General features: G+C 45.1%; 1 protein-coding gene across 1 annotated transcript in view; it reads right to left on the reverse strand.

Moving 5' to 3' along the window:
• The window catches only part of LOC140207438 (uncharacterized), a 125,200-nt gene that overhangs the window by 28,245 nt on the left and 84,676 nt on the right, over positions 1 to 12,279 (reverse strand). Inside the window, exon 11 of the mRNA XM_072275961.1 lies at positions 58 to 107. Within this exon, the coding sequence (XP_072132062.1) occupies positions 58 to 107 (50 nt within the window). The remainder of the gene's footprint in view (positions 1 to 57; positions 108 to 12,279) is intronic.

Genomic DNA, 12,279 nt, shown 5'->3' on the forward strand with positions numbered 1-12,279 from the left:
TTAGAGAATGTCCTGGTGAAGGAGTTCTGTTCATTCTATTCAGCCATGCTATAGTACGACTAGTACTAATACTACTACTACTACTACTACTACTACTACTACTACCACTACGTCGACTCAGGCCGAGGGGGCCGGCGTCGGGCACGATAACGGACTCTCCACTTCTCCCTGTCCCTCATCAGTGTGTTCAGTTCATCCACATTAGCCGCGCCGCTGTCTTCTAGCAGCATGTTGACCATAGTCTTGGGAGGGCGCCCAGGGCTCATCCTCCCGTGCTTGGGCTCCCATATGATGATAGGCTGGCAGGTAGCTCGGGGTGGCGTAGACAGTGCCCCGCTAGTTGCAGTCTTCTCGCCTGGATTTTAGTGGTGAGCATCGGTAGGTCGTCATAGAGCTCGACGTTCGTCATGTGCTGTTGCCAACTCACGTCAAGAGCCATTCAGAGCATTTGTGTATAGCAACCATCTACAGACTTTAGTATAGTCTTGGTGAGTGTCCATGTCTCGCATCCGTTCGTGAGAATGGACTCTATGACTGCTATGAAAATCCTCTTTTTAAGCCCTCTGGTCAGGTTCGACATCCAGATTTCCTTCATCTCAATCATAGCCCTCCACGCCAGCACCTTCCGCATCTTTATGTCCTTCTCCGAACTCATCATTCTTGATGAGACCGTGCTATAGGCCATGTTCCAAAATATTGGCTAACCGCAATTAACGTGCATCGATTGCAATGTGCTTCACAGCTAGTGTTCTTAACACGTTCTGTCTAGATTACCCCACAGTCATTTTGACAGTGCTCGGTTCATGGCCTTGTTAGTAACGCTTGCTGTGGAAACAGAGAATTGGCCATAATGAAGCCCCGAGTTGCAACACGAAATATCTCTGCATCTCACTCTTGCTGATCCCAGAAGTGTTGGGTTTCTAACTGGGAAATAGACACCAACGTTATTGACCGATCGCTAAAAATACTGCCGGATTTTAAACATATATTTTAAATATTATTGTGAGATGTAGCATTAAAAGAAGCATGTTTTCTTGCAAATCCGTAACACTTCACAATTTTATCTACAATATTGAACTGCTGGGAATTCCATAAATGGCGAGGGACAAATCTGCTTAACAAAATATCGTTTTGGGTGATTTTAAACAGGTCAGTCTGAAAAACATCACCAAGCAACTACCATCAACAGATGATATGCAATACCAGAGGAAACAACACACTGGACCATTGTTACACCACCATCAATAGGCCTACTGTGCTACTCCACGCCCTCACTTCGGGAAGTCTGATCACCTGGCTGTACTTCTACACCCTGAGTATAGGCAGAGACTGAAGACTGCGGCACCAGCAGTGAGGACCAAGAAGGTTTGGACAAGGGAACCACAGGAGCCCCTACAGGACTGCTTTGAATCGGCGGACTGGACTGTATTCAGGGATTCATCTTTGAGTATGCTGTAGTTGTTACTGACTTCATTAAAACCTGTGTGGATGAGTGTGGCCCACAAAGACTGACTGTACATTCCCAAACCAAAAGCCACGGATGAACCAGGAGGTACGTCGTCTGCTGAAGCTAGATCTGTGGCATTCAAGTCTGGCAACCCAGGCCTGTGCAGGGACCAGGTATGGTTTGGGGAGGGCTATTTCAAGAACGAAAAAACAATTTCGAAAGACGTAGGAAGCGACTTCGGATGCACAGCAACTCCGGCAGGGTCTGTACGTCCTAAAAGCGAAACACAATAGCGTGAATGGCGGCGATGCTTCGCTACCAGATGAACTCAATGCCTTCTATGCACGCTTTGAAAGGCAGAACACAACTACAGCCGTGAAAATCCCTGCTGCACCTGATGACCCTGTGATATCTGTCTCAGAGGCCGATGTTAGGCTGTCCTTAAAGAGAGTGAACCCTCGCAAGGCAGAAGGTGCCGATGGCGTACCTGGTGAGGCTCTGAAAACCTGTGCCAACCAACTAGCGGGAATATTCAAGGACATTTTCAACCTCTCACTGCTACGAGCCGAAGTTCCCACTTGCTTCAAAAGGGCAACAATTATACCAGTGCCTAAGAAGAATAATGTGGGCTGCCCTAATGACTATCGCCCGGTAGTTCTCACATCGACAGTGATGAAATGCTTTGAGAGGTTGGTCATGACTAGATTGAACTCCTGCCTCAGCCAGGACCTGAACCCACTGCAATTTGCCTATCGCCACAATAAGTCAATGGCAGATGCAATCTCAATGGCTCTCCACACGGCTTTAGACCACCTGGACAACACAAACACCTACGTCAGGATGCTGTTCATCGACTATAGCTCAGCACTTAATACCATCATTCCCACAATCCTAATTGAGAAGTTGCAGAACCTGGGCCTCTTTACCTCCCTCTACAATTGGATCCTCGACTTCCTAACCAGAAGACCACATTCTGTGCCGATTGGTGATAACATATACTCCTCGCTTATGATCAATTCTAGCGCACCTCAGGGGTGTGTGCTTAGCCCACTGCTCTACTCTCTATATACACATGACTGTGTGGCTGGGCAGAGCTCAAGTACCATCTACAAATTTGCTGATGACACAGGTATTGTTGGTAAAATCTCCGGTGGTGATGAGAGGGCGTACAGGAGTGAGATATGCCAACTAGTGGAGTGGTGCCGCAGCAACAACCTGGCACTCAACGTCAGTAAGACAAAAGAGCTGATTGTGGACTTCAGGAAGGGTAAGACGAAGAAACACATACCAATCCTCATAAAGGGATCAGAAGTGGGGAGAGTGAGCAGTTTCAAATTCCTGGGTGTTAAGATCTCTGAGGATTAACCTGGTCCCAACATATCGATGCAGTTATAAAGAAGGCAAGACAACGGCTATACTTTATTAGGCATTTGAAGAGGTTTGGTATGTCAACAAATACACTCAAAAACTTCTACAGTTGTACCGTGGAGAGCATTCTGACAGGCTGTATCACTGTCTGGTATGGAAGGGCTACTGAACAGGACCAAAAGAAGGTTGTAAATCTAGTCAGATTCATATTGGATACTAGCCTACAAAGTACGCAGGACATCTGCAGGAAGTGGTGTCTCAGAAAGGCAGTGTCCATTTTTAAGGACCTCCAGCACACAGGGCATGTCCTTTTCTCACTGTTACCATCAGATAGGAGGTACAGAAGCCTGAAGGCACACACTCAGCGATTCAGGAACAGCTCGTCCCCTCTGCCATCCGATTCCTAAATGGACATTGAATCTTTGGACATTACCTCACTTTTTACAGTATTTCTGTTTTTGCACTGTTTAAAAAAATCTATTCAATATAAGTATGCCGTAATTGTAATACTCGTTTAGTTATTATTATTTTGTTTATTATTTCTCCCCCTGCTAGATTATATTTTGCATTGAACTGCTGCTGCTAAGTTAACAAATTTGACATCACATGTCGGTGATAATAAACCTGATTCTGACTCTGATCTATACCATTATCTAAATCATTTAAATACAGCATACATAGAAGTGGTCCCAACACCAACCCCTGCAGAACACCATTAGTCGCTGGCGGCCAACAAGAAAATGATCCTTTTATTCTCATTCGCTGCCTCTTACCAATCAGTCAATGCACTAACCATGTTAGTACCATTCCTGTAATACCACGGGCACCTATCTTGGTGAGCAGGCTCATGTGTGGCACCATGTCAAAGGCCTTCTGAAAGTCCAGATATACAACATCCACTGCATCCCCTTTGTCTATCCTACTTGTACTCTCCTCAAAGAATTCCAACAGGTTTGACTGGCAGGATTTTCCCTGAAGGAAACCATGTTGACTATATACTATCTTGTTCTGTGTCACCAAGTACTCCATCACATCATCCTCAACAATTGACTCCAACATTTTCCCAACCACTGAGGTCAGGCTAACTGGTCGATATTTTCCTTTTTGCTGTCTTCTTCTGCTGTTTGGAATTTCAGCTTGTCTCCATCAACTCAACAGAGCACATTTGATCACAATATCATTGCTGGGCGGGATCTTGCCCAGCACAGTTGGCTGTCATGTTTCCCTGCAGTGTAGCAGGAACAATATGTAAAATTATAAAATAGAAACTGCTTTAAACTCAGTACATTAGGGTACTTCTGTGAAAGGAGAAATGTGTAAGACCCAGTTACAGAATTAGACTGTCCAAGGTGCTGCGATCTGCTGTATATTTCCAGCATTCACTTTTTTTACTTTAAATTTCCTGTAACTGTAGTTTTTTTCCTCTTCATTTTAATGCACAGATAGTAACTGATTGCAAAATATCAGCAACACCCCAAACTGTGTAAATGTCCCCCCATCCCCACCGGTTTGTTAGTTCTGAGCTCAGTGGGACCCTGGTGTATACATTCCATACAGTCAATACTCACAGCAACCTTTCCTCCCACTGTCATTCTGTTACATTTGCTGCCGAGGCCACTGTCTCTACGCTGAGAGGCGGTGACCAAAGAGAAATAAAAACAAATATGCAACACTTCTTGCAGCTCTGGTGGGCTGTTACCCTGGAAGCGGAGAAAGTGGCTCGCCAAAAGAAACCGAAAAGGGAAATAACAAGCTGAACATTGTATGCGGCGAGTTTCATTATGCCAAAGGTTAACAGTGCAGCCATTTTGTAACGGTGAAACTAAAATTGTAAAGGCTGTTTTTCACCATGCCTCGTGCTGTATTCAATTAATTCTCTAGTAGTTCTGGCTAACAAAAATGATCATTAATATATTAACCTCTGCCGTAAATATACCCAGTGGCAGCCTCAATCACTATCTGTTGCACCAAAGTCCACACATTGACCACTCTTTGGCTGAAGAAGTTTCTCTCATCTCAGTTTTAAAGGGAAACTTCTTTATTCGGAGGCTGTCCTCTCAGACCACAGACTCCCCATCTGTTGGAAACATCCCTCCATGTCCACTGGATCCAGGCTGTTCAGCATTCCGTCGGTTTAAATAAGACCCCGTCCACCTCTGTACTTCTGAACTCCATAGAGTACAGGTCCAGGGTCATCAAATGTTTGTCGTACATACAGCCTCTCATTACAGGGATTACTGTTGTGAATCATGTGAGCAACAGTTGTACTGAACATATTTCCGGGAATAACTGGGAATGTTGTACCAGGATAATTTGCAGGGGAGAAATGTGGTTTCTTCCTCTAAGTATTTTAAAACAAGTGACTAAGCACAGGCCCAGTTCCCGAGGAACAAAGTTAACGATTTGGGTTCACAACCGTTCGTCAGAATGGCTTCAACCATGTCCCGTTTTTGGTGCAGATCCCCAGCATCTTGAGCTTTTGTGCAGCATTTTACACATTATTTCATATTTACACCAGCTAACTTTGAAATTTTTCCCTCTGTATCTTCCCGTCCCCATCTCTCCATCTATCGGTTCTCAGAGTTACGGGTTGGATTCCCATCCAGGTATGAATCACAATTCCCACCCGAACAAGAATTGTTCAGATTTCATTGAAATCACTTTGATGTTTATAAACACTAATTCTTATTCACATTCTCCGGAGCCTCACTGGACAGGAACACTGAAACATCAAGTAAGAAACAGCAGGAGGTGGCCATTCAGCCCCTCTAACCATCAACAAGATGACGGCTGCTCTCCAATCTCAGCCTCATTTTCTCGACCCCTTCGGTCTTCACACATCTACCGATCTGTGTTTTATGTGAAGACGATCAGTGGGACTTCAGCGTCCTCCAGCAATCAGCCCGGTGAATCTCTAAAACAAACACTCTCTAACTTCTTAGATAATCCTGTATGGAAATAATTTCCATCTTCTGCAGCCCCGTGTTGCCCCAACCACTCACCTCCCACCCCTGTCACTATTTTCACCTTCCCACCTCCCCCCTCACCTGGATCCACCTCTCACTCCCCAGCTCTTGCCCCATCCCCACCCCTCACCTCTTTTCTCTGACTATTTCCCGTCCACTCTCAGTCCAGAGGGAGGGTCTCGGCCCGAAATGTTGACGGTCCATTTCCCTCCACAGATGCTGCCCGACCCACTGAGTTCCTCCGGCAGTTTGTTCTTTGGTCTGTATGACCCATGTTAGTGTGGGGAGCGGGATTTTACACCAAATTCCAGGTACAATCTCAACAAAGCACAAATAATTGTTATGGTAATTACCATACTTAAACATGATGAAAGCTTGCTAATGCTGGAAATCGAAAACAACACACACAAAATGCTGGAGGAACTCAGCACAACAGGCAGACCACGAGCCTTTTTGGACCACGAGCCTTTTTCATTACTGAGGAGGAGGGGGAAGATATCTGAATAGAAAGGTTGGGGAGGAGAGAGAAGCGACCTGGAAGGTGATAGCTGAATTCAGGTGATGGGTAGGTCAAGGGCTGGAGAAGAAAGAATCAGAGAGTTGTCAATAGGATAAAGGGAAAGAGGGGATCCAGGAGGAAGTAATAGGCTGGTGAGCAGAAATGAAAGTTCAGAGTGGGGAATAGAGAAGTGTGTGTGTGGAGGGGGGGGGGATTGTTTACTGGAAGGATAATTCAATATTCATGCAATCGGGTTGGAGGGTACCCAGATGGAATATAAGGTGTTGCTCCTCCACTCTGAGGGTGGTCTAATCTTGGCACAAGAGGAGGCCATCGATCGAGACTTCGGAATGGGAATAAGAATTAAATTGTTTGACCACTGCGAAGTCCCCCATGTGCCAGATAATACAGAGATGCTCAACAAAACGGAATCCTAGTTTATGGCGGCACTCACCAATGTAAATGAGTCCGCATCGGGAGCACGGGACACAATAGATGATCCCAGCAGATTCGCAGGTGAAGTGTTGCCTCACTTGGAAGCACTGTTCCGGGTTCTGAATGGATGTGAGGGAGGAGGTGTACGGGTAGGTGTAGTACTCAGGCCGTATGTAGGGATAAGTATCTGGAAGAAGATTAGTGAGGAGGGATGAATGATCAAGGAAATTGTGGAGCGAGTGATCCCTGTTGGCCCCTGTTTGTGACATCCGAAACAGATTTGCTTAAATGCAATCCTTACATTCATTAGTTATCTCTACATTGCAATATAAACATGATATATTCCAGACAGTGAATGCTCAAGGCATCCGGGCCTCCACGCCGGCTCCTGAGGCCACTGAGGGGTAGTGACCAGAGAGTGATAAAAAATGTTCAACACTCTGCAGCTCTGGTGGGCTGTTACCCTGGTGATGGAGGAAGTGGCTCAGCAGAACTAACTGAAAATAGGAAATAAAGAACTCAACCTCACATGCTCTGAGTTTTATTATGACAACGATGAATATTGAGCTCTCAGTCATTTTGTAATGGGCAGGCTAAAATTGCAATGGCTGTTTTAACCCTGTCTCGAGGTGTATCCATTAAATCTGTTGGTATTTACATTTCTACAGAACTTCCAGCAGTGCAGAAACTGGTCCAAAATCAAAACACATTGTTCGATGCGGCCGGTCTGTTCCAAATGTCACTATAGGATATTTACATAAGGACATCACACAATGCATTGTGGTGATAACCATTAAGTGTTCTTCTTTGTTCAATTAAGTGGTTAAAAATTCCATTATATTCTTGCGTCTGCAAATACCCTATAACCTCGATCAAACCCTGGCATTGATACAGGTCATATTCAGATCCTGCTACTGCACAGAAGGATGGAAGAGAAGGTCCCCAGATACAACTGAATAGATTGAGGTTGTGACTCAGATCCTACACTCCCCTACTGTTGAAAACATCTTGCCCCTTTCGCACTATCCAGTCCTCGGGATTTCATTCACGTTTCTGTTCCCGGAGTCGCCACCCCTCCATTGCGAACAGGCCCAGAGACACCAAATGCCACTCATACATAAAACCTTTCATTCCAGAATCACTCTTGTGAAACTGTTATGTACACATTTCCATGAATAGCAGACAAGCTGGTTGCAGGATAATCTATTGATTCCTTGGAGCGCAGGAGAATGAGGGGGGAGATGCTAGCAGGGGTCCCCAGACATTTTTTTTTGTCATGGACCCCTACCATTTACGGGAGGATCTGTGGACCCCAGGTTGGGAACCCCTGCTGGAGGTAAACAAACCTATGATGGTGTAAATAGGGTGAATGTTGGCAGGCTTTTGCCCTTCATGTTCAGTGTGGTCATAGGCTTAGAGTAAAAAGTGAAATATCTAAAGGGAATCGAGGGTAGGAACTATTTCACTCAGAGGGTGGCACGAATGCGGATGCAGGTTTCAAATGCAGTATTTAGGAGACGTTTGCATGTGTATATGGATGAAGGAGGTATCGAGGGATATGGTCTGGGTGCATGTGGATGGGTTCAGGCAGAGGAAGGCACAGACTAGATGGGCCGAAAGCCCTCTTTCTGTGCTGAAAGGGAACGAATTTAAATTGAACGTCCTACACAAGTCTATTTCCCAGGAGACTTAAATCATTTCAACGTAATGTTTGAAAATGCTGCAAATACAAGAAACACTACAGATAAAGAGGATAAAAGTTAATGCTTCAGCTCCAACTCCCTGTGTCGGAATGGTTTCAAACATTTTCGGATCTGATTTCAGGTCTCGAACAACTTGAATATTTCTTTATTTTCCAACTGCTCAAAGACAGGCGACAGGAGCGGGAACTTCCAGACACGGTGAAAATACTGAACCCGAGGTAGATAACCAACGATGCAAACACTACACAGCTTGTTCCAGATACTCATTCGCTCTGTGTACTGATATTACCTCTCAGGTCTCTCTGATCTCTACGCTCGTTTGTATCTGTGCCCTTTGACTTTGGGCTCCCCAACCCTGGGGAACAATCCTTGGTCTATTTGACTGGGCATCAACGGCATTGCAGACTGCGTTAGGGAAAATAGCTTTGACTGTACCAGTGATGCCCCCCATGCTCTAAACGATGCTTGACCTACCTGCTGCATTTTATACATTATTTCATATTTACACCAGCTACATTTCTTTTAATGTTTCCATGGTACTTTCGCCGTCCCCATCGCTCTCCACACCCCAACCCGTCTCAGAGTTATGGGTTCGATTTCCATCCCCATCTGACACACAATTCAGACCTGAATGGATATTGTGCAAGTTTCACTCAACCAAATTCTATGTTCATAAACACTAATTTCTATTCACATTCCTCTGGGGCCTCACTGGACAGGAACACTGAAACATCAAGTGAGAAACAGCAGAAGTTGGCTAGTCAGCCCCTCCAACCATCAACAAGATGACGGCTGCTCTTCCATCTCAGCCATACGTTCCTGCCCAATCTTCATTTCCTCGATCCCTTCAGTCTGCACACATCTGCCGACCTGTTTCATGTCAAGGCGATCAGTGATCATCATCGTCCTCCAGGGATCAGTCTGCTGAATCTCTAAAACAAATACTCTCTAATCTGCTTGATAATCCTCCATGGAATTAAAATCCATCTTCGGCAACCCCGTGTTGCCCCAACTACTCACCTCCCACCCGTCATTATTTCCACCTTCCCACCTCCCCCTCACCTGGATCCACCTCTCACTCCCCAGCTCTTGCCCCATCCCCACCCCTCACCTCTTTTCTCGGACTATTTCCCGTCCACTCTCAGTCCAGAGGGAGGGTCTCGGCCCGAAATGTTGACGGTCCATTTCCCTCCACAGATGCTGCCCGACCCACTGAGTTCCTCCGGCAGTTTGTTCTTTGGTCTACATAACGAAGTGTGTTAGTATGGGGAGCAGAATTTTAACACCATATTCCAGATATAATCTCAACAAAGCCTAAACAATTGTTGCGGTAATTACCACACTTAAATATGAGAAAGCCTGCAAACGCTAGAAATCCAAACAATACACACAAAATACTGGAGGAACTCAACACATCAGGCAGTATCTATGGAAAAGAGTAAACCGTCGACATTTCAGGCAAAGAGCCTTCCTCATTACTGAGGAGGAGGGGGAAGATATCTGAATAAAAAGGTAAGGGAGGGGAGAGAGGCGAGCTGGAAGGTGTCAGGTGAAGTCAACTGTAGGACAGGTCAAGGGCTGGAGATGAAAGAATCAGAGACTTGTCAATAGGAGAAAGGGAAGCGGTGGGGGGGGGGGGAGGATCCAGGGAGAAATAATAGTTTCGTGAGGGTAAGTTAAAGTTCAGATTGGGGAATAGAGGAGTTTTTTTTGGGGGAGGATGGGAATTGTTTACTGCAAGGATAATTTAATATTCATTCAATCATTTTGGAGGGTACCCAGATGGAATATAAGGTGTTGCTCCTCCACTCTGAGGGTGGTCTCATCTTGGCACAAGAGGAGGCCACCGATCGAGATGTGGGAATAGGAATCAGAATTAAATTGTTTGATCACTGCGAAATCCCCCATGTGCCAGATAATACAGAGATGCTCAACAAAATGGAATCCTAGTTTATGGCGGCACTCACCAATGTAAATGAGTCCGCATCGGGAGCACGGGACACAATAGATAAGCCCAGCAGATTCGCAGGTGAAGTGTTGCCTCACCTGGAAGGACTGTTTTGTGTCTGAGTGGAGGTGAGGGAGGAGGTGTCCGGGTAGGTGTAGGACTCAGGCCGCTTGCAGGGATAAGTGGATGGAGGGAGATTAGAGAGGAGGGATGAATGAACAAGGGAATTGTGGAGGGAGTGATCCCTGTTGAAGGAAGAAGGCGGTAGCGAGTGAGGAAGGTAAGGATATGTTTAGATGTAATATCTCTTTGGATAACACTGTGCCAGTTCCGTAATCCAGAAGTCCCATCCCAGGATTATAGCCCAAGCACCAACACTCCCAGGACTCTTTCCTGTTAGTAATATTCAGCAGTGTTTCGTGTAATCCCACTTCTAAAATTAACACTCCGCTCCATCCCATAACAGGGCTAGAACCCGATAATGATTTAACCGGGTGGGGAACCCGGACCATGGGTCACCAGTGGGTGGGAATATATTTTAACTTGTCTCCAGCAGGTCAGTTGAGCACATATATTTATTAACTTATTGCGGAGCGGGACCTGGATCAGTGCAATTCACCGTCACATCTCCCACAGTGAAACAATAAGAAAATGCTTTTAATATAAAATTGAAAATAAATCACTGGAAACTCAGTACAGGTTTTTGCCATTGTTATGCACAAATATTGCTGACTGCAAGATGTTTGTGACATCCTGAAGAGATTTGCATAAATGCAATCCCTACATTAATTCGTTATCTCTTTATTGCAATAGAAACATCATATATTCCGTACAGTGAATGCTCAAGGCATCCAGACATCCACCCCGGTTTCTGAGGTCACTGAGGGGCGGTGACCAGAGAGTGATAAAATGTTCAACACTCCTTGCAGCTCTGGTGGGCTGTTACCCTGGTGATGGGGGAAGTGGCTCAGCAGAACTAACTGAAAATAGGAAATAAGGATCAACTCACATGCTCTGAGTTTCATTATGACAAAGATGAATACTGAACCCTCAGCCATTTTGTAATGGGGAAGCTAAGATTCCAATGTCTGTTTTAACCCTGTCTCGAGGTGCATCCAGTAAATCTGTTGGTATTTCCATCTCCACAGAACTTCCAGTAGTGCAGAAGCTGTTCCAAAATCAAATCCACGTTGTTGGATGCGGCCTATCCACTCCAGATGGCAACTATGGGATATTTACAAAAGATGTCACACAATGCTTCATGTTGATAACCATAAAGTTTAATTGTTTGTTCAATTAAGTGGTTAAAATGCCATTATATTCTTGAGTCTGCAAATAGCTTATATCAATGATCGACCGCAGGCATTGATACAGGTTCAATTCAGATGTGGCTACTGGACAGAATGATGGAAGGGAAGGTCCCCAGGTACAATTGAATGGATTGAAATTGTGACCTCAGTTACTAGACTCCCCTGCTGTTGAAAACATCTTGACCCTATCCACTCTATCTAGACCTCTGGAGTTCATTGGGGTTCCTGTTCCGAGAGTCACCACCCCTCCATTGAGAACAGGCCCAGAAACACCAAATGCTCCTCATACATAAAACTTTTTATTCCAGAATCACTCTTGTGAACTTTGTAAACAACAACTGTAATGGGTGCTTTTCCAGGGATACAGACAATTTGGTGGCAGAATAATTTATTGAGCCAAATATTTCTCACTGCCCAATTAACTGTCAGAAAAGATCAGCGTGCTATCTAGACAAGGAACCGAAAGGGATGGGGTAGATCTTCAATACCTTTTGTTTGCCTGTATTTATTTGGGAGAGAGATACAGAGAATATAGAAATCGGGAAACGTTAATCTTGTTATGGATTGTATACAGATTGCGGAACAGGTGCTTGCTGAATTAGA

Source organism: Mobula birostris, chromosome 13 (genome assembly GCF_030028105.1).
Source record: "Mobula birostris isolate sMobBir1 chromosome 13, sMobBir1.hap1, whole genome shotgun sequence".
NCBI lineage: Eukaryota > Metazoa > Chordata > Chondrichthyes > Myliobatiformes > Myliobatidae > Mobula > Mobula birostris.